The 24,103-nt window shown below is 42.3% G+C and overlaps 1 protein-coding gene across 1 annotated transcript in view; it reads left to right on the top strand.

Moving 5' to 3' along the window:
* LOC126099150 (uncharacterized) overlaps nucleotides 1–23,644 on the top strand; it is a 98,936-nt gene extending 75,292 nt beyond the window's left edge. The window contains exon 3 of the mRNA XM_049910605.1: nucleotides 23,536–23,644. Coding sequence (XP_049766562.1) covers nucleotides 23,536–23,644 — 109 coding nt within the window. The remainder of the gene's footprint in view (nucleotides 1–23,535) is intronic.
* The last annotated feature ends 459 nt before the right edge of the window (nucleotides 23,645–24,103 follow it).

Genomic DNA, 24,103 nt, shown 5'->3' with positions numbered 1-24,103 from the left:
ACGAATTCGCAATGACACGTCGAAGCAACCTCTGTATGTAAATCAGTCAGAATTTGACCATGAAATGAAAATACCCAAGAACACTAAATGAAAGCACTTTGCAAATAAGCAATGGCTACGGATAACCACAATAACATTAGCATCCTCGCCAAACAGCAAAGACAGCGACGGACTACATTTAACACTGTACGTCTCACTTGCTCCGCGACCCGTATAGACACTCTCGTTCAAACATTTAACCCACAGAATCTTACCTGGTGGGGAGAACTACGATTATTGCACTGGACCGGAACCAAAACACACAAATTCTCTCAAGCTTCAAAGCATATACTAGCTGACCAGAGTGTTTGCTTTCGATCTTTGATACACAATACCATCTTTGCATAGCGCCAGAAATAACTGACTCGCGAAGTAGAGTGATAAAATAACCGAAAATTGAAAGTGGCTACCTTATAGGCGACTTTCAACTTATCGGAAACAGAAATACCTAAAGATGTCTATAAGCTCCGGGAAATGCAGCAGTTTAAATTGAAATTTGCCGAACTTGTTAATTTCCTCTTGCGTGTCCAGCAAGGACCCAATCCTTGCGACTCCCCAGAGACACTCATTACAGCTACAGCAATCAAGTTAAATATTGCAGTAAAGTGTATTTGCGAACCTGCAGCTTACTGGCAATTTATTGGCAGTACTCTCCCCACAGGCGCAAAAGTGATGTTTTTCTGTTGCTGCGGGATCTGCAACCTATCAAATTCACTTGTAATAGGCCATGCCACTAAAGAACATACTGAGTGATAGCCATCTTTCCCCGTGAAAATTCATTACCACGACTCCACGTAACATTTCTTTCGGCTGACGATCCACTAATCACTGGCCCCAGCACTCACTAGTAGCTTTCCTCAGTGACACGAGCCGGTCTCCCGCACTATTGATGCCTCTGTGGTTCATGTTGTTCCCTGGGCGCCACCGTCACAGCTAACGAAACGCCACGTTCACTAAGACTCATTATTAGCACAAACACTATTGTTACTGATTCCCGTATGACTTTGAAAATGAAGTGTAATGAAAACTCCGTCATAATCTCTGTTTGGTTTGCTAGTCGAGAACTCGCTTCTTATCCAAACTATACATATTTCAGGCCGATTTCATCATTAATTTTCCACTTCATTTTGGGTATGTCTCTTATCCTAATGTTCTGACTTCGAAGGCATTAGGGTGCGTCACATCTTGACGCGAAATTTCTGGAACCTGTAAGTACAATGCGTGTTCATAGTATTAATTCCCATCGATAAAAACGCAGTTGTTCGTTAGCGAATGCACTATTTCACGAGGGATTTCATGGCAACAATACAAAGTACCGTAGGAAGAATAAATAGTCAGAAAAACATTAAGAGCGAATTCAAAAACCTGAAAAAGTCGGCATAGCTTACGAGCCCGTTTCTAGAGCATTGCGGACAATTAACATGGACAGCCAAAGTAACGGTATTTGACGGCCCAACCAGCCTTCTCTCCCAGACGCATTACGTATTATACACTCCTGGAAATGGAAAAAAGAACACATTGACACCGGTGTGTCAGACCCACCATACTTGCTCCGGACACTGCGAGAGGGCTGTACAAGCAATGATCACACGCACGGCACAGCGGACACACCAGGAACCGCGGTGTTGGCCGTCGAATGGCGCTAGCTGCGCAGCATTTGTGCACCGGCGCCGTCAGTGTCAGCCAGTTTGCCGTGGCATACGGAGCTCCATCGCAGTCTTTAACACTGGTAGCATGCCGCGACAGCGTGGACGTGAACCGTATGTGCAGTTGACGGACTTTGAGCGAGGGCGTATAGTGGGCATGCGGGAGGCCGGGTGGACGTACCGCCGAATTGCTCAACACGTGGGGCGTGAGGTCTCCACAGTACATCGATGTTGTCGCCAGTGGTCGGCGGAAGGTGCACGTGCCCGTCGACCTGGGACCGGACCGCAGCGACGCACGGATGCACGCCAAGACCGTAGGATCCTACGCAGTGCCGTAGGGGACCGCACCGCCACTTCCCAGCAAATTAGGGACACTGTTGCTCCTGGGGTATCGGCGAGGACCATTCGCAACCGTCTCCATGAAGCTGGGCTACGGTCCCGCACACCGTTAGGCCGTCTTCCGCTCACGCCCCAACATCGTGCAGCCCGCCTCCAGTGGTGTCGCGACAGGCGTGAATGGAGGGACGAATGGAGACGTGTCGTCTTCAGCGATGAGAGTCGCTTCTGCCTTGGTGCCAATGATGGTCGTATGCGTGTTTGGCGCCGTGCAGGTGAGCGCCACAATCAGGACTGCATACGACCAAGGCACACAGGGCCAACACCCGGCATCATGGTGTGGGGAGCGATCTCCTACACTGGCCGTACACCACTGGTGATCGTCGAGGGGACACTGAATAGTGCACGGTACATCCAAACCGTCATCGAACCCATCGTTGTACCATTCCTAGACCGGCAAGGGAACTTGCTGTTCCAACAGGACAATGCACGTCCGCATGTATCCCGTGCCACCCAACGTGCTCTAGAAGGTGTAAGTCAACTACCCTGGCCAGCAAGATCTCCAGATCTGTCCCCCATTGAGCATGTTTGGGACTGGATGAAGCGTCGTCTCTCGCGGTCTGCACGTCCAGCACGAACGCTGGTCCAACTGAGGCGCCAGGTGGAAATGGCATGGCAAGCCGTTCCACAGGACTACATCCAGCATCTCTACGATCGTCTCCATGGGAGAATAGCAGCCTGCATTGCTGCGAAAGGTGGATATACACTGTACTAGTGCCGACATTGTGCATGCTCTGTTGCCTGTGTCTATGTGCCTGTGGTTCTGTCAGTGTGATCATGTGATGTATCTGACCCCAGGAATGTGTCAATAAAGTTTCCCCTTCCTGGGACAATGAATTCACGGTGTTCTTATTTCAATTTCCAGGAGTGTATATAGATGAACATGACTCAAATGTTACACCTGAAACATACTAGACAGTGCAGTGAAAAACTTTTTATCCTTCTTCACTTCATGTACTAGACAAATTCTCTGTTTCCGTAAGCCCTCCCTACATTTCTTCTTCTAGTGTATTTATAATTGAAAGCTATTACAGGGAGCATTTCTCCACTCACATGGTTTACATATCCCCTCCGTTCTCCTTCATTTTATTCATTTTTTCGTTTAAGTTATACATTTCTACATCTTTCCTTATATTGTCATTTCCTTTACAACCTTCTCTTATACATCCTCCCACTCTTCTGAAAAAGCCTCATTTCTTGAGCATATATTCTACACTTGATCTTACAGGTATATGCTCTGAAAGTAGTGACATTAAAATGACTATACTTTGGGAGCAGTTAAACATTTTAAATAACTAATATGTAACAATAGGACCATGACGTGGATTAAAAATTAAATAAGCATACTAGCATATGTGAAACGACTTAAAATCTTGAAGAATAAGGCCAGGAAAGAAACTCGTCTAAAATTAGAAACAGGTGCTAGTACGTGAGGTCTGGTAAGAAGAAACTGAACTATATTAACAGTGACTTGGGATGGAGCTTAAACACTTCTCTTTTCCTATAAAAGCGTACTTCATAATGAACACACTTCCTCTAGCGCCTTTTCCTCCGTACTGAAATGCCCTCTAGAACGCAGCCCGTGTCGTGGCGCTATTTTGTTGCAACGACCTTTGCTTAATCTGTTGTGCGGTGTCGTACCGGCCTCATTTGTCACAGGATCTCAGTAATGACAGAGTAGGAACTGGACTGCGTATCAACTTTGGTGAATAAGGAGACTGTGGCAAGGAAAGTATATTTCTCTCCTCTTGAAATAATTTAGTAACAAATACTGAATTTCCAGAATGAGATTTTCACTCTGCAGCGGAGTGTGCGCTGATATGAAACTTCCTGGCAGATTAAAACTGTGTGCCCGACCGAGACTCGAACTCGGGACCTTTACCTTTCGCTGGCAAGTGCTCTACCATCTGAGCTACCGAAACACTACTCACGCCCGGTCTCACAGCTTTACTTCTGCCAGTATCTCGTCTCCTTCCTTCCAAACTTTACAGAAGCTCTCCTGCAAACCTTGCAGATGTTAAGTCGCATAGTGTTTAGAGCCATTTACCATTTCAATCATTTTTGTTAGCCAATAAACAGATTTTAATAGTAATTATAAAGTGTATTTTTGTGCAAACATACACTTTTTTAAATATTACAACGCGTAGTGGCATTAACAGACTGTAATTAGAGTAAATCAAAATGTCAGTGGTGTCTGTGGCAAGATTCTAGAGCAAGACTTTCAGGAGGTATCGTATTTTGAAAAGTTCCCACAATGAGACTTGTACAATACCTCTGGTAGCACACACTAAAGAACAGCACAAGGGCATACACTAGTTATGTGGATTCTTACCAATAACGAGACAATTGACCATCACCGGTTGTGTTCAAAACGACCACCGGCAGCGGCAATACACGCTTCCAGTCTGGTATGGAACGACTCCCGCACACTTGCTAGCATTACGCCGGAGATGGCCCAGCAGACTGCAGTAATACGTCGTCGCATATCATTGGGTGTAGCTGGTATGTCCTTGTAGAGAGCGTTTTTCAGCTTTCCCCACAGAAAAGAGTCTACAGGCGTCAAATCTGGAGAACGGGCCAGCCATGGTACATGCAGTCATGGACTGTGCGGCTGATCCCGGCGGAGGTTCGAGTCCTCCCTCGGGCATGGGTGTGTGTGTTTGTCCTTAGGATAATTTAGGTTAAGTAGTGTGTAAGCATATGGACTGATGACCTTAGCAGTTAAGTCCCATAAGATTTCACACACATTTTTGAACAGCCATGGTACAGCTCCTCTGCGCCCAGTACAACGATTTGGAAACAGTTCATGAAGACATGCTGAAGTACTTCGTACACTATGAGGTTTACGGCCACCATGTTGGTACCACAGGTTCCTCCCAGTCCGCAGAGGAAGGTCTTCTAGCATCTGTGGAAGATGATGTGTTAAGAGGCTGAGATACTCGTGCGCGTTCAGCGTTCCTTCTATCAAACATGGGCCTATGGGCTGATGGTTCACTATCCCACACCACACGTTTACGCTCCGCGGACGCTGACTTTCCACCTGACGAACCCAACGGGGATTGTCAACAGACCAACAGTGCATGTTTCGGGAGTTTACCTCGACATGATTGGTAAAAGTAGCTTCTGCTCCAAACAAGGTACATAATACATCTGCAGTATACTGTCTTAATGCCAATGTACAGAAGTTAACACGGTTCTCGTAATCGTTTCCATGCACCTCTTGATGGAGGATATGTGATAGGGATGGACCTTATATCAGTGGGGAATACGACTAGCACCTACTATTGAACTAGGAATAATATGACCTCCAATAGGAATTCAACCTTTTGGCCTAACTCATGCCACTTCCTCGTGCTATTGCAACTGCAACTGCAGGAAAAACGTTATTTTTCCTCTCTTCCATCGTCACTTTTTTCCTTCTATCACATTGTCCAGGAGTTACAGTACCGCTTTCTCGTAACTGGTTGCAGAAGATGATAAATAATTGCGGAGATGGTTATCATCTTTTGGGATACCTTCTCGCATACACCGAAACACGAACTAACTGTGTTCTTCCTACTCTCTCCATAAATCATGAGCATGTCGGCTTTATGTGCACTGGTAAATTGCGTTGTCCATTCATGACCTTGCCGGGTGGTGTGGTCGGGCGGTTCTAGGCGCTACAGTCTGGAACCGTGCGACCGCTACGGTCACAGGTTCGAGTCCTGCCTCAGGCATGGATGTTTGTGATATCCTTAGGTTAGTTAGGTTTAAGTAGTTCTAAGTTCTAGGGGACTGGTGACCTCAGATGTTAAGTCCCATAGTGCTCAGAGCCATTTGAACCATCTGAACCATTCATGATCTACTGCTTTGACTGCCACACACTAACTGACTAGCAAGTCGCAGTGCACTCGCGGAACACAAAAGCACACTGTAATAAGACATAACAACATCGTACCTAGCAAATGTGCAGATTATAAGGCACAAACAAGTGTCACTGTGGAAAATTTTCAAAATACGATGTCTGGTAAACGACTCGAGCTACAATACTGCAATTAAAACCACTGACGTTCTAATTTACCCTACTTTTAGTTTGCTTATGTCAATAACCATTGTTCCATTTAAAAGTGTATGTTTGCATAAAAATACGCTTTCTAAGTATTATTAAAGTCTGTTTGCTGGCTAACAACAGGAGCACCTGACTACGAATCCATTCAGTGACAACAGCACATCAATAGCATTTTCCATTTCCGCAATATTTTCTGTTCAAGTTTTAGGTGATATCTCCGCTCAGTGATGTAAAATTTGAAAATGAGAAAACTTCCCTAAATACACCCTGAAAAAGGTAAAATAGTAGAAAACCAGTGAACCCCATTCTGTAAAGAATCGAACTGCCACATGTGAAACACCTTCAAACTTCCGATTGTTTTGCAAATGAGTTAATGTGTTAAAAATTTCGCGTTACGCTTGCGAGCGAGAAAACGTTTGGAGCGTTTAAAGGTCATTGGAAGTCGTTAAGTGCTCTCATTCTCGGCAACAAGATGAGTACAGTCTTGGTAATTTTCTCTCTGTTTTGACTAAAACCTAGTGTTTCAGGCGTCTCAAAACAACCACACCACATCTCCTGAACTATGTGACGTGCCGCGATATAATTTTGCAGTTACATTCAGTGTTACATGCGGATGCTGTATGTAGAATGTGTTGCGAGTAGAGCTGATAGAAAAAAAGGTAAGAAATTAAAAACATCATTGCAGATGCTGAAATTTCACAACATGAACAGCGAAAATGTAGAGACCGATAAATTCTTTTTCCTTTCATCATTTTTTGGGGTCAGCGAAGGAAACTTTCGTAAAGGTTTGATATTACGTGTAAAGATTGTTGCAAGGCAGGAAGTGCTCCCATTCTGAAATACTGAATGAATACAGATCGGCCAGTCATTCAGTTTTCTCCAAATATGTCGCAGAGTAACTGAGTAACCTCACCAGCAATGCCTCGATTCTAGTGAAGACCAGCAGCGACTATTGATATTTTTTGTAGTAATGTAGCTTTACGTGTAAAACTCTGGTCATCTTGTTCGGACCGATGTCGACTGTCTGTAACGGTAACACACTGGTGCCTGTTTTCAGCTCTTCGTCGCTGTGCCAGTACTGGCGCCTTAACGGCATGTACGATACTATCATTACTAACAACGCAAAAACTGCAAGCGCACAGTCTAACCATCACTCCTATAAAGTTCTTTATCCACACGACAAATAGTTTTCCGTCTACACTGTCTCAAGTAGCGAAAGTTTGATTATAACCAATCTGGATACAAAATTTGTCTATAAATTGTATAATATTGTATACAACACCTAGCTATAGCTATATAGTGAAGGCTTCCATCACTGGTTGTTTTACTTGTCGCTGAATCTTCCGAGTTGTATGGTAGTGTAATTCTTCAATTTCTCCAGGTGTTTTTTATGACGCCATGTATATATAGGATTATCCTATATATACATGGCGATGGCCCACCGCCGGTCAGTACGTCAGCGCACCTGATGATGGCAACATGGTCGATTGCCGAAATATTGTGTCCTATGCACACTCATACCAGGCTGTTCACCCGAGATTTATTTCGTCATTCTACGGTAGTGTTCCATGAAACTTTTTCGTTCCTAACGTTCCGTCCAGAGCTGCGCTGGCTATCTTCAGACACCTCTGAAGATGTCCAGCACAATTCTGGACGAAACGTTGGAAACGAAAAATTTTCGTGGAACACGATCACACAACCTGGAAGATTATCCAGTTGCAGGGTGGAAAAACTGAAACTGGCCGAAAATATTGATAAGACTCATGCGGAATTGGCCCTTGTCAATGAACAGGAATCTGACTATCACAGAAACCACTATACTCTGTTCATCATAAGAATAAACCTGACGTACGCATTACGCCATGTATTTTTCTGTTTTTGGTTGAATCTCGTTGGATTTCGTTACACATAGAGTGGAAGCCAAGCTTTGTCCAGTACAGTCAAGTAAGATTATAAGGATGTTGTATGCTGTACACTCACATAGACCGAGCGATAATGCGGGACAATAGCTTTACCGGCGCATTAAACTTGGACAGCACTGGCCAGCCAACTGGTCCAACTAACCTGCAGTTATGTAAGTAGTTGTAGTTCAGGCGCAAAAAGAGACGAGCAAAGAAACACCATAGCTTCGAGTGTCACTTAATTTTTATTAAAGAGAATTAAATAATATTCGGCAAAACTCCACCCCTACCACACGCTTCTTAGGCGACCAGACGGAAAGCATAAAATGCTCTCGTTCTCACCTACAATACTATTATAATTACAAACTTCTTCTTCTTAAGTTGCCAATCCTAAGATTGATTTGCAGCAGCTCTCCATTCAGTGCGATTGTCGGCCAGCCTCTTCAACTCCGTGAAACTTCCGCATCCTAGGTCCTGCATTATCTGGCTTATGTACTTTCTTCTAGGTCTGCCTCTTGCCCTTTTGCCCTCCACAAGGCCTTCCGTTATAGTGTGGAGAAGACTTTCATGTCTCAGAATGTGTCCCATCCATATATCTCTTCTCTTCTTGACCGTCTTCCAAAGAACTGGAACTTCCTCCGCTCTCTGCAGGACTTCTTCATTTGTCATCCTGGCCGTCCATGGAATTTTTAACATCCTTCGCAGACACCACATTTCGAATCCTTCAATCCTTCTTCTTTCGTCCTCTACAAGTGTCCAGGTTTCGCTGCCGTAGAGAAGCACACTCCCAACAAAGGTCTTTATTAACCGCTTCCTTAACGACAGACTTATCATATTTGACGTGAGGAGTCCTTTCCTTTTATAGAATGCAATCTTTGGCTGATTTATTCTACTTATTACATCTTTCCTACTACGACCGTCTGATGTTATTCTGCTTCCCAAGTAGACAAAGTCTTGTATTTATTTCAGCTTCTCTCCATTCAGCCTTATATTCGTAATTGCTTGATTATTTTGTTTGCTTGCAACTAAGATTTTTGTTTTTGACTTATTAATTTTCATGTTGTACTGTGTAGCAAGAGTGTTTTCCATTTCCTCCAACACTACTTGTAATTCTTACAAACAAGAATGATGAAAATTCCCAACGTAAACACAGGGTAATTTTTCTGAGGGGGCAATGTTTTATGCAAAAGCATACTGCGGGGATTTCACCGTACTATTGAACACTGAAGCCACTGAAGGTATTAATTAACGAGTCGATCAACAACAGGATCCACGAAGACACACAGCAGCAGCATTTTCTCCTCTTCTTTTATAACGTGCCGTTCTATATCCCGCCAGTGTTCGGCAGTAACATGTGAAAAAGCTGCGTGCGCTAGTTCTAGTACGTCTGGCTGCTTCAGTCTTGTTATTTCTCGGACCAAATCTCTTAACTAGGCTCCAGATTAGTTCTTCTGGGTTCATATTACAATGGTACAGTGGCAAATGTAAGGCTGTAGCATTTGTATGGTGTTCTCGATGCTGTGAAAATGATTGTCTTTTATGTTTCTATGATACTTATCACTCCGGTTTGTGTGAGACTATATCTGGGGTACAAAACAAAGGATACAGTCCAATTAACGAGTATTTGGTTTTTCATTTTTGCCCTAAAAATTATGTTTTCTTAATTTAAATAACCTTTATTAACAATCTTTCATAAAATATCAATAATTAAGAATTTATATTTGAAAACAGGAATTTCGTGTGCAGCATGTAATTAAAAACAAGAAGACGTGCATTATTCATAAAAAAATGATTATGAATATTACAATTACGAGATGCAGGTATTTCAAATTGAACGAAAAAAGATGACTAATCCGAGACTTGAACCAGCGATCCATCAACTGCGCTAGATTATTAGTCTGTACTCTAACGATACCGCTATACATCCATTGTGCATTTGTATCTCAGCAGCATCAAATACAGTCCCTCGGAAAACTTCAAGGCCGATTTGTCCTGTAAATTTATGAAAAATATTAAGAACAACTTGTTTTTCGGTACTTTTTAACAGTTTTCCACACTCGTGTTTCACTACTGAACAGGAAGCAGGCTCAGACATTTTCACACTGCGTAAAAGTGCGACAGTCAGAGCACAACAGTATAGAGACTACGACTGTAAACGATACTTGAAATAAAATCTACATAGATAAAGCGTGATTAAGAAAAACGTTTACGGCTGTTAATACATGAGAATATCTTAAAGTTTGATTTAATGTAATTTAGTAATAATATATCAAATAAATAAGTAGTAACTGCTTCCAAGAGCGTAACAACATCAGTGTTCGTATGCTATGGCTTCCGACCAGTCATCACGTTTGTGATGCTGTCACATGCCTGTGCATGCGCGTCTCCCACTGCTCTGTCTGAAGTACTTCGCTGAGTAGTTATGATTGAATCAGTAAGCAGAGCACACATGTTCAGTGAGCACTTGGATTCAACGGAAAATTGTGTTCATGAGAAAACAGGACCTGTTCATTGGCGAGTATTAATACTACGCACTATTAGTGAAATACGTGTACGGAACTGTTGCCGCAAGAGTTTAAGACTGGAGGTGTTTTGTCAAAACCTCCAGCAATGCGTGCAACGCGAAACTTAGAGGCAAAATAACGCGATACGAGCTTCGTTACGAATAAAAGCAGTAACTATCCGATAAGAGTTCGAACATCGGAAAAGAAAGAAAGCCTGGAACGAAGTCCGACGAAATCTTAATACCGTTTATCTCAGCAAGTGGGAATTAAGAGACTGTCATGTCGAAACATTATCAAAGATGACCTGCAACTTTATCATTACAAATTTACTGTTGTGTATAAGTTAAAGCAACCAGATGAACTTTCACGTGTTGATTTCTGCCAGTGCTTTCTGAGTTAAATGGAATCTGGACTCCATTAAGCATGAGAAGATCTCCATCAGTAGTTGAAAGAGCTGTTGCGTAATCTCAATATCGATGTTTGGTACGCACCCACTGATTTAATTCGACTACATTCCATAACCCTTGGTTTTGTTAATGTTCGTCTTATATCCTTCTTTCAAGACACTGTCTGTTTACTTAAAATGCACTTCCAAGTTCTTTGCTGTCTCTGACAGAATTGCAATGTCATCGTCAAACTGCAAAGTTTTTATTTCTTCTCCCTGTACCTTATTTCCTTCACCAAATTTCTACTTGCTTTCCTTCACAGCTTGTTCTGTGTACAAATTGCATAACAATTTGGTTACGCTACAATTCTGTCTCACTTCCTTCTCAACCACTGCTTGCCTTTCATGCCCCTCGACTCTTATAACTGCAGTCTGATTTCTGTACAAGTTGTAAATAGTCCTTCGCTTCTTGTATTTTACCCCTGATATCTACAGAGAGTTAAACAGTGCATTCCAGTCAAGTCGATATGAGGATTAAATTATATAACTCTTCGCCCAGAACAAGCCATGTTGATTATTTAGTGCCATGTGCTGGACAAGGAGTCGGACAGCTAACCATTCGTCGGCAGTGTTCGTTCTAAGCGCGTCTGGCTGGTCAAGTCTGGAACAAATGGCGCCAGACAGGCCAGTGGCAGGTATCAGTTTTCACACTGTTGGGCGCGTTCAAACCATTGAATCAGAGCACAACAGACATCTTTATTCGAGTTACGTGTCGGCAAACAGTAGATGAGTTTTTAATATTGCCACAGAAGTTACATATGTCGTGACTATGTTGTAGATGACGCTGACACAGCATCAATTTTTCACTCTAAACTGTCATACATTGATAGAATATGACAAAATATGGAACAGTTTCAAAGCAAATTAGACAGAACTTTATACATTCACTCTGGCCTATTTCCCGTATGAATAACACTGATCTACACTATTACTTTGAAATTAAATGATATTGTTGTTCATTGGCGTAGAAAAAGCCACGCTAAATCTTCCATGAAACGGTCTGTAACTTCAACTGTCGTTCCTAAATACCCATATACTGTAGATCTTTTATGGTGAACTGATTTGATTGTAAACCCGTCATGAGCCAGGAGGATAAAATTAATGAAGTAGTACATCTGAAAACTTTTCGAACGATTAAAACTGTGTGATGGATCGACGTTCGAAACCTCAGATACATATTCACGCACAATGCTTTCACTGACTGAACTATCCAGGCAACTTCACTTCTACCAGTGCCTCTCTCATACTCCCCAAACTTCATGAAAGCTTTCTCGTGCTTTAAAACAGCGCACTCCCCGCTGTAGAGTGATATATTCGTTGTGAAAGCAGTGAATCTGTTTAGTAGGTGACAGTCGATTCACAATTTTCTGCATTGTATGATGCAGCCATCTCACCTGCAAGAGATTCTCCATTTACAAAACTGATTCTAGCAAACGAAGCACTCAAAGTCTTTTTAGACACTCTTCACATGCCAGAAGAACATTCCTTCGAGAGTAGTGTCGGCAATCCTGTACTGTCGCTATGGTTCTGTGACCTCGTATCTCCCAATAGGACAGAGCCCCTCCCCGGTGTGAGTGCTTTTATATACGGAATACATCACAGCTCTTAGCAAAGAGTTGGGAGATGCTGCTTTTTCTTTCCTCAAGCTGTCCCTAATAGCGAATCATTTAAAACTGCTATTTTTCACTTTTATGCAGAATTTTACTCTCTTTTCTAATCCTTATTTGTATTACTTGTACTTATACTTGGTCGCTAATAACCGCGATATCGCCTGCATCGTAACACGATTTTTCCACTAAACTTTTAATGCTAACCGGTATGTCCAGAAACTGTGTAATCCATATGTGGATCATCTCACATGAAAGAGCTTTCAGCAAGACGGAGCGACAGCACATACCGCACTGAAGGCTTGTCACGAGTGCGTGAGGTGTTCGCTGAGAGGACAGTCAGCAGAGGCAGTGCAATCTCCTGTCCACCTCGGTCGTCCGATCCCTCTCCATGTGTTTTTTACTTGTGGGGCACATCAAAGTGTCAGGTGTAATCAAATAAGCCTCACCTTGGAAGAGTTACAGCAGAACACGAAAACACTATTGTCCCTACCCCACAGGTAGAGTTGCTACAGATGTCTCATTGTTTTATAAACCGAGCAGAGCGCTGCGTCTACGTCAATGGTGCTAGTTTACAGCGTCTTCTGCGACGTTCGTTAATAAGGATCAATCCTGCGTCAGTCTTAATACTTTCTAGGCCTTTTTTTATTTTTCCCACGATGTATAATGTTAACATAACCCGAATGGCCATCTTCTTTATCCCACAGTAACTATACTTATTTAACTCTTCTGCGTAACTTACCCAAACTCTTACGAATGTCAAATTTTCATCTTAATGGAGTATTCACATTCTCTTCTTACGGAATGAACCTTGGTATATTAGTTACAGATTTCGATTAATTTTGGTTCTAATTTATAGCTCATACTCTTTTACTCATATCAGGCAACATTTTTATTTGTGGCAGTGGTGCATTCCCCAGAAAGATAGTCATGCTTATATCCTCAGTGAACAAAATACTCACTGTTTTATTTACAGTATCTACAAGTGTCGTGAAAGTGTAAATTTTCTTGTGTAAACTACTATGTGTTACTGCACAATTCAGATATCTATCTTTTCTTACTACAATACCCAGGAAACACAAAGTCAGAAGTACAGCGAACAAAACTGCTCGTTTGAACCTGGTGAGTGCAAATTTACAGAGCTTACATCAACTCTCTTTAAACTCTTAAATATATAAACTAAAATCACGCCCGAAGAAGGTTGTACGTCACAATAGAAATTTTTCATAAAGTGAAATCATTGTTGCTTCCCTTTGGTACTATTTATTTATACACTTGTACGAGCAAGTGATGTAGTATGTGTTAGAGAACAGCAACATGTATTTAGTATATTTTACAATATTTAGATAGATAAGTTTTATGTAGCTTTCTGTATAAGAACGTACCATATTCTGTAAAAGTACATTGTGGAATAACGTTGTATATAAAAAAAAAATTGATTTTGTCTTACAGTGGCAAAACAGATCAACAGAATGTATTATCTGATATACTGAAGTAAAACAATGTGTTTATTAATCAACCTCCAAATAAAAAAAATACTTCTATACAGGACAAGAAACGACCACAAAGAAAAAATTAAACAGAAAGGAAATAAATTTAACTGTTCAGTCAGAAGTGAAGTTCATACAAAATTTCATGAATCGCACATCAAGGTATTTACATATATCCTGTAAGTCCATTATTTTATTATTTTCCCTGCTGATAGAGGAAGAGCAACTTACACAACAAAGGAATTAAGATTTGACGGAGGACATCGATAAAGTTCAAAGAGGGTAGCTCGTTTTTATTATTGCTTGATTGGGAAGAGAGTGCCACGGATATGAAACGTGAGATGGAGTGGCAACCATTGAAACAAAGGCGTTTTTCATTTTGGCGAATTCTTTTCACTAAATTTCAATCTCCCTCGTTCTCCTCCGAGTGCGAAAATAATTTGTCGACAATATCTACGAGTACATAGGGAGAAACGATTATTGGAGTAAAATATGAGAAACCATATTTTTCACGGAAAGATTGAAATGTTCTCTTTTCCCGCGCGCTGTTAGAGAACAGTACTATAGGGTGAAAGACATTATGGGTACGACGCATATCCACTGAATCTGGATCATCTGCATTCAACAACGTAACCAATAATTTTCAAGTTTCAGTCACACTTCCCAATTTCTTGAAAAACAATGACAGCAACAAAGCCATTCTGTCTCATTTCCTTTATAATGAAAATGTGCTTTAACAAGCTTCAGATACTACATACATCCATTCATAGGTAATCATGACATCCAACACTTTTATTTTTTCCGATTAACGCAAAAGTACCGTACCAGGGCAGAAATCTGACAATAAACTTTTTCTTAAGTGTGCAATTTGAGCGTAATTGCATAAAAGTGTCACAGTTTTGCCCAAACCAACGACCAGAGAAAATAAATTATTCTAGTCTACAATTTTTACCTTATAATAATATACAACGTTCTTGCACTACCATATTTGATGTCCTTTTGTCAGGTACGTCACTACCATCTGTAGATTTTCCACTGTTCCTTCTACTTTTTTTGACATTTTCTTCTAGTTTGATCGATCTGTTTTCTTTTCTATGCTTTTATATAATGATACAGTTTCCTTTGGAGTGTAACTTACATCAGCCACATCCGCCGTTTTCGTTGATATACAACTTTCTTCCGGATGGTCAACTTTACAGCTACAAATGACTCAACAGACAAAGAGAAAAAAGATATCCGTTGCTATGATAGCTCATTTCATGCGATGTACCAGTTTATTCCAACGGAAACTCAGATTACTGGGAACGTGATATACAACCTTCTCTGAGGGAGATCTTCAAATGGTCCCGCAGTCTGGACTGGAACAACAACCTGAGAAAAACTCCACTCCTTCTTCTGGTTAGAATGTGTGACATGTCCACAAGCAGTCACGAAAAAACAAATCGCATTAACATGAACTACAGACTAACGGCAGCAGCAAACGATGCACACATTTTGAAGGAATGGGATCATAATTTCCGCGTCAACATAACCCAGTCATTCCCATCAATTTGTGTATCTTCTTCTCGTACTATAAGGAAATGTTGATCACTGTCACCATTCCATAACTTCACGTGGAGAACAAATGATATACCAGCATGCTAGTTACCAACTTCCTAAAAACTTTACTATTTCTCGTCAACTAAATACTCTACCTATAGTTCTCATGGCAACCCTAATTAGTCTATGTATGGTCTATCTATGGTCGTACCTACGGGTAGCATTAATTCTTATGAAACCATGGTCGTTTCTTGATGTGCCACCTTTTGATTTTCTCTGTACCCTTGTCGAATGATTTCTGATATGCATAGAAGAAGGAACGAGGACTATGGCTTAATGCCCTAGACGTTGCGGTCATTGCAGATGCAGAAAATTCTCGAAATCGTGAAGGAAACGGGCAGTGACACTTTCAAAGTAATCAACCCGGCATTTCCCTTATGCAGTTTAGAGAAACTATGGGAATCCTAAACCTGGACGGTCACACTGTGGTTTGAACCACCGTTCTCTTCCGTATTCGAGTCCAGTGCCTGACGTCTGCGATTTGTAATGGAGGATTATTCCTTTACAACACCTCTCAATAGTGGTAGCAATGTATTAGAGGAACCATCAAGCAACAGTCGACGGAACAACCCGAAAAGAACGGCAAAATCTAATCCATAAGCAAATTTCCTTTCTTCACACTCTTCTTGGTTTTGTTTAAATGTGGTTTATGAATACTCACTTCAATCACTGTGATTCTGCACACATATTTGCTTACCCCAGGATTAAGTGAAGAATTTGTGATAGTACAGTCTTTATTTCTTCTTTTTTACAGAATCTGGCCAATCCTAGACCGCTCATAACCTAAAACAGTGGAACAATCTTTTTTCTCTTATCTTCCTAAAACTTCTGTAAGCATTGGCTGGCGACCTGCCTCAGTTCGTTCGATATCATTCGCCTAGGTTCTGGATTTTGTTGTTGGATAGATAATTTTGTAGTACTGATCAGTAGCCTAAAATTTTCCCTGTCTTGTATAGTGTCTTCTCAAATCCCTTCTTGTCTCTTCTAGCAAGCCGATCGAGTGTTTTAATGCGCAAATATAAAATTTTCTTGTTTAGCCTATTGTCATTCATTCTGTTGTTGTTTCTACCAGGTGGCTATAATTGCACTCAGTGTCCCGAGCACTGCAGTGCAGGCTGTGTGCGTCATACAAAGCTGAAACATAGCAGGTATGTTCATTAATCGGTGCTCTCGCGGAGTATGCTGAAAGAAACAATACTTTGCCTTTCTGCCTACAAGTGAAAATATGGCGCTATAATCAGTGAGACTGTGATGTTGATGCAGGAAAAGTTGAGAAACGATCAAACACATTATAAGGTGGCTCAGGCATGTTTAAAAGAATATTGCCACAAATTACAACATGTGCAATATGTCTCCCGACTCAGCAACATGCCACATCAGTAACGTGGGATGGTCGACAGTTGCTCGCAGGATAACCGGTGTAATCAGATCGATATGCCATCGTCAGCTACCATTCAGATCGTGTCTATCCCTGATAGACACGATCTTCCAGATAGCCCCACAACCAGAATCACATGGATTTAGGTCGAGGGATCAGGAAGGCTACACATCTTGAAATTAACTTATAATGATGCGGTCATTAGCGAAGATTTCTCGAAGAAATCTTTCACCTGGCAAGTGACACTCGCTGTTGCCTCATCTTGCATGAAAACAGTTGGTTGGTTGGTTGGTTTTGGGGGAGGAGACCAGACAGCGAGGTCATCGGTCTCATCGGATTAGGGATGGATGGGGAAGGAAGTCGGCCGTGCCCTTTGAAAGGAACCATCCCGACATTTGCCTGGAGCGATTTGGGGAAATCACGGAAAACCTAAATCAGAATGACCGGACGCGAGATTGAACCGTCGTCCTCCCCAATGCGAGTCCAGTGTGCTAACCGCTGCGCCACCTCGCTCGGTCATGAAAACAGTGATGTGGACACAGTTGCGTTCTTGCAAAGCTGGAAGCACGTGTTGCACAAGGAGGTTCTTATAACGTAGATGTTACTTTGCACCTAACATGTCCGCGAGGTATCATATCCTCGAAGAAATACGGACCGAGAATGAAGGAGCTTGTGAAACCATACGACATAGTCACATAAGATGAGCGCAGTGGATGCTCCTGCATAGCACGTGGCGGAATAGAACTCATATGCGACAGTTATGTGCATTCACGACACTATACAGAGTAGAAGTCCCACGTCCGTTCAAAGAATATTCCCCGTCTACATGTTATCCATTTTCACGCGTGCTAAGAAACGAAGGGCAAAGTCACAGCGTTGTAGTCTATTTTGGGTCTTCATTTAGTGCTCATTCTGAATGTTGTAGGGACACCAGTGTAAAATGCGCTGCAAAATCTTTTGAACTGTTGACCAGGGGGCAGACAATTCCCTTGACACAGCTAGAACACTGGCTGCAGAATTTGAAGCATGTGCTGCGCAGTCGGCTATAGTTGCAGCAATTTCATTAACAACTGCTGTGGGAATGGGCCGCCTGCCTCTCCCTGCTGCACCACTCAATTCACCTGTTTCTTCAAATTTCTTGCTCACATTCATTAGCCAGTTTGTTGACATGGGACCTCGTCGCAGCTGTTACTGTCGCTAACACTCTATACCGACAGTCACTTCAGAAGAAAAATCAGTTCACGTCGCCAGGCTGCAAACAGCATACTGACGTCAAAACAGGAAACACTTCACGTTCTGTTTACAGCGCCATATTTTCACCTGGTGGGAAAAGTGGAACCATTTTTTTTTTTTTTCAGAATACCCTTAGAACGCGCCGGTTATTGGAAATACCTAAGATGTTTCAGCGTCCTACGATGTATACAGTCCGCACTGCAGTACTCGGAACACCATTTTAATTGTAACGACCTGGTTACTTCTGTATATATCTTCATTTCTCCTCTTCGTCTAATTATTATCTTTGATGCTTTGTGGTCCATTTCTTCTGAATATTTTCCTTTCTTTCTTTTTCAGTTCTTCTTATTTACCTCTTTTATTCAGCGTAAGTTAATCAGACCAGTGTAGTTCTTCCGGTTTAATTACTGTTATGTAGGTCTAATTTTTGCCTGGAAAGATGTCGATTTTTTATTATCTTTGTTTTCGGTGATACTTACTAGCATTTTGGGTGAGTTAGGGGAGTCTGTATGCTGATTTAATTTTCTTCCATCTTTCTTTACTTGAGGAGTTATCTGATCAGTTTCATTCTATCTGTTCTTCAAAATATTCGAGCTTATCAACTCTTTTGACGTTTCCGTGTTGTGTTGGTAGTTATATGTATTTCTCTGTTGTCCTTAGTTCAATTTATGTGTTACGTTTTCTCATATTTGTAGTCTAGTTTTAACTGCAATTTTGTGAAGTGTTCCTGTCATTATCTTTGTACCTGTTTTGTCCTTAGAAACTATTCCAGTATCGTAAGTAAAAGCAAGACATTTAACCTCAAATCTTCCTTTTCCTTGTACCGAATAAATTCATTCAATGTTTTTCTCGTTTACGTCTTTATCCCACTCTCTCATTGCCCTATCTAATATCAAATTGGAGAGAATCAGTCAGAACGGGACGCCTTGCCTAATTCCTTTGTTAATTCTGAACGGTTGAGAAAAGTCTTGTAGGAATTTAATTTTCGAAGTCGTGTGTGTAAGTATCTGTTCGACTAACTGACTGTTCGACTAATTATCTTTCGTTTTGTGGATACTTGCTTCTTCTATTAGTAAGAATACTCTCAGTACGTCTACGGAATCGCAGGCTTTCTTGAAGCCAATTGTGTTACGGTTTCGTATTGCTCTGATCGTGAGGACTGTTTCCAAGTTAAAAATTTGTTCTTTTCTACCATTTCTGAACCCTGCTTGGTACATCCTAGTTCTGTGTACTCCTTGGGGTTCTGTCTTATTCAGTAGAGTTTCGATATAATTTACCGGTGACTGGAAGTAAGGATATGTCTCGGTCATTCCGAGCGGTGTAAGGCGCTGCAGTCATGGACAGTGTAGCTGGTCCAGGAGGAGGTTCGAGTCCTCCCTCAGGCACGGGTGTGTGTGTTTGTCCTTAGGATAATTTAGATTAAGTAGTGTGTAATTTTAGCGACTGATGACCTTAGCAGTTAAGTCCCATAAGATTTCACACACATTTGAACATTTTTTGTCTCGGTCATTGTTGGTGTCTATCTCTCTGTCTCTTTATGTAGTGGGTGTATTATGGAGTCTAATCTTCCGGTATTCTTCCTTTCTCCCAGCAACGTAATAAATAGTTTCAGCTACCGTCTTCCCTCCCACTTCCCACATCTCTGGTAAAAAACCTGCCTTCTATGGGCGCTATGTTGTTTTCAGCAGGCCACTGTATTTTTCAACCTCATGCAGTGGAGCTGGGTTTTCTATTAGGGACTACCTGAAAAAAGTCGTTGTGTTGGCTCCTCACAGTTTAGAAAACTCCTAAAATATTTTGCTATTAGCTCGCAGTTGTATTTGTTGTTGGTTATCAGTTCACCTGCTCAGTCTTTTAAGTAAAGGCTCATCAGGTTGTATCCTGTTACTTCTTTGAAAATTTGTGAGAAATCCCTAGTGTTGTTCTGCTGAAATTTGTATTTATTTCCCATTTTTGTCATATTTCCGTTTGCTATTCTAATAATTATCTATGTCTGTTTTATGATGTCAGTGAAGGTGTTCCAGTCTCTGTCCCTCCTGTGGGAGCTCCATTTTCTCCAAGGTGCTAACCTAGGCTCTACCGCTTCGTCACATGTCTTGTTCCACCATCTTTATTTTCTTCTTCCTGGTGGCTATTCTAGTTCTTTCTATAATTGCTTCTCTTATCTCACCCCAGTTTCCTCTCTTTTTTGTGTGAAGCTCTTTAGCTAATTCCTTCCTCTGTCTGACAACAATTTTGTGTCATTTTTATGTATGTTTTTAAAATTTCGATATTTGGTCCTTTACGCTGAAACTTGGCTTTGCTTTCTGTTGAAAAGTGTATGCCTTGTCCTGTTCCTATCAGTACGTTCATGATTATGGTTTTGTTTTGTTATTGCCGCATGACCCAACTGACATGAGCCTAAATGTGTATTAGGAGTGGACCAGATCTTTACTCCCTGGTTGACATTAGTTTTAAGTCGAATAGTCTGCAGAAGTTGATGAGCCTCCTCAGTTATTATCAGTGCGTTTGTGAGTGAGAAAATTTCCTGTTTCCTTTGATTTCTTTGCTCTGTCGCGCAGCGCGCTGAAGCCTCCAGCGAGCAGTCTTATGCAGTGCTTCAGTATTTTTTATGTCTCTCTTTCTAGTGCTTCCCAAATTCGTTCGAATTTTTTCTGGATTTTCTTCTGTCGTTATTGTCCGTACGTGACATTTAGGATCCTAATGATATTGGTTGCTGCTCCAAGCGACATTCACATGCAACGTAAAATTTGTTACTGATTCTGCTACATTCCGTTTGGTCGTGAAAACTCATACAAGCAGAGTGACTTTTTTGTTAATTCTTTATGGCCTCTTTTCCTTCATAAATCTTGTATCCCTCGGACTCAAATGTGTTCTCATTTCAGTATCAGGTTTTATGACTTGCTAATATCAGTATATTGCATCTGTTCAATACATCCGTCATTTGTCACAGTTTCCCCGTTTTTAGTAAAATGTTAATGATCACTGTTGCTAGAAGATGATTTTTCTTAAGCCTTATGTGGGAAGCTCCCGGGATCTTCGATTCTTCCTTACATTATGTTCTAGACTCTACATAATCAGACGTCTAGTTGCATTACTGTTTTCAGTGATGGGTTATTTACCTCCTGGGGAACTTCTCCTTCAGTGTTTACCATCATGGCTTGATTGATAGGAAATTAGGAAGATGTGTTCAGCGATTCGCAGGATATTACATCTGGGATCGAATCTCCAAATGGGTTTTAGCAGATCGTCCAATATGAGAACAGACACCTTTCGTAGCCGACTAGTTTGGTAACAGACGCTACTGATTTTTTGCAGCCGCCATCAACATGCAGACAAACGCTGACCACGTGGCCGCTTGTTGCAACTCAGACGCGACGTTGATTTTTGTTTTGCTTATTGGGCTGCGTCGTCCCCAAGATCCGCCATACTGAAATACGTCCTCTCCGCCTTCACTATCGTTGAGGTATCGCTGTCAGGAGAAAATGACTCATCCGCCTTCTTCGCCATTCCGATTCATATCTTCATCCACCTCAAAAGCCATTGATCTTCGCCTGCTCTCCCACACGGCTGTCTTAAAATACATAAAACCTAAACTTAATTTCTTTAGTGAGTTATGATGGTTGGCGAAATCTACTAGTCTTTTGAAGGTTGTGGACGATCAAGGCTCAAATTCCCGTCAGTCCACCCTTATTAGCACTTCACATGCTCTACTTTTATCACTTCAGCCAAGTGGCGGGTTGGTTCGTCGATAAGGCCATAACCGATTTCCTTGCTAATCTGCACCCTAATACACTACTGGCCATTAAAATTGCTACACCACGAAGATGACGTGCTACAGACGCAAAATTTAACCGACAGGAAGAAGACGCTGTGATATGCAAATGATTAGCTTTACAGAGCATTCACACAAAATTGGCGCCGGTGGCGACACCTACAACGTGCTGACATGAGGAAAGTTTCCAACCGATTTATGATACATAAACAGCAGTTGAGCGGCGTTGCCTGGTGAAACGTTGTTGTGATGCCTCGTGTAAGGAGGAGAAATGCGTACCATCACGTTTCCGACTTTGATAAAGGTCGGATTGTAGCCTATCGCGATTGCGGTTTATCGTATAGCGACATTGCTGCTCGCGTTGGTCGAGATCCAATGACTTAGGAGAATACTGAATCGGTGCGTTCAGGAGGGTAATACGGAACGCCGTGCTGGATCCCAACGGCCTAGTATCACTAGCAGCCGAGGTGATAGGCATCTTATCCGCATGGCTGTAACGGATCGTGCAGCCACCTCTCGATCCCTTTGTCAACAGATGGGGACGTTTGCAAGACAACAACCATCTGCACGAACAGTTCGACAACGTCTGCAGCAGCATGGACTATAAGCTCGGAGACCTTGACTGTGGTTACCCATGACGCTGCATCACAGACAGGAGCGCCTGTGATGGTGTACTCAACGTCGAAACTGGGTGCACGAATGGCAAAACGTCATTTTTTCGGATGAATCCAGGTCCTGTTTACAGCATCATGACGGTCGCATCCGTGTTTGGCGGTTAACGCACATTGAAAGCGTGTATTCGTCATCGCCATACTGGCGTATCACCCGGCGTGATGGTATGGGGTTCCATTGGCTACACGTCTCCGTCACCTCTTGTTTGCATTGACAGTGGACGTTACAATCCTCATGTGTTACGACCCGTGGCTCTACCCTTCATTCGATCCCTGCGAAACCCTAAATTTCAGCAGGATAATGCACGACTGCATGTTGCAGGTCCTGTACGGGCCTTTCTGGACACAGAAAATGTTCGACTGCTGCCCTGGCCAGCACATTCTCCAGATCTCTCACCAATTGAAAACGTCTGGTCAATGGTGGCCGAGCAACTGGCTCGTCACAATACACCAGTCTGGGCAGCTGTACCTGTACACGCCATCCAAGCTCTGTTTGACTCAATGCCCAGGTATATCAAGGCCGTTATTACAGCGAGAGGTGGTTGGTCTGGGTACTGATTCTCAGGATCTATGCATCCAAATTGCGTGAAAATGTAATCACATGTCAGTTCTAGTATAATACATTTGTCCAATGAATACCCGTTTATCATCTGCATTTCTTCTTGGTGTAGCAATTTTAATGGCCAGTAGTGTACTTTTGTAATCTGTTATTCCTTTGCAATGCTGGAGACAACGTCGTAAAATATTTCTTTTGTCCATTACGTGACGCTGTTACAGTAGTCACTCTGTCCACTGTGTTGCAGGACCGGCCGGCAGCGGCGGCGGAGGCGGCGGCGGAAGCGGAAGAGCCGTCGGTCCGGACCCAGGTGGCGGTGGTGCAGCTGCCCGACGCCAGCGCTACCACCGGCGTGACGCCGCCCTCCACCCAGGTCGGTCCCCGTCTCTCTGTCTACTTCTCTCATATGTTTGCAGTGTTTCACATCATCAGAGGGTCGCAGTGACTTAGCTCAATGGCAACATCATCGGAAACTACACTGAGGCGCCAAAGAAACTGGTGTAGGCATGCGTATTCAAACACTGAAATATATAAACAGGCATAATACAGTGCTGCGCTCGGCAACGCCTACATAAGACAAGTGTCTGGCGCAATTGTAAGCTCGGTTACTGCTGCTACAATGACAAATTATCAAGATTTAACTAAGTCTGAAGTTGCTGTTACACTCGGCGCACGAGCAATAGGACACAGCATCCCTGAGGTAGCGATGAAATGGGGATTTTCCCATACGACCATTTCACCAGTGTACCGTGAATATCGAGAATCTCAGACATCGCTGCGGCCGGAAAAACATCCTGCAAGAACGGGACCAACGA

This window comes from Schistocerca cancellata, chromosome 1 (assembly GCF_023864275.1).
Source record: "Schistocerca cancellata isolate TAMUIC-IGC-003103 chromosome 1, iqSchCanc2.1, whole genome shotgun sequence".
NCBI lineage: Eukaryota > Metazoa > Arthropoda > Insecta > Orthoptera > Acrididae > Schistocerca > Schistocerca cancellata.
The sequence above is the reverse complement of the archived record's forward strand: the minus strand, read 5'-3'. Positions and strand labels throughout refer to the sequence as shown.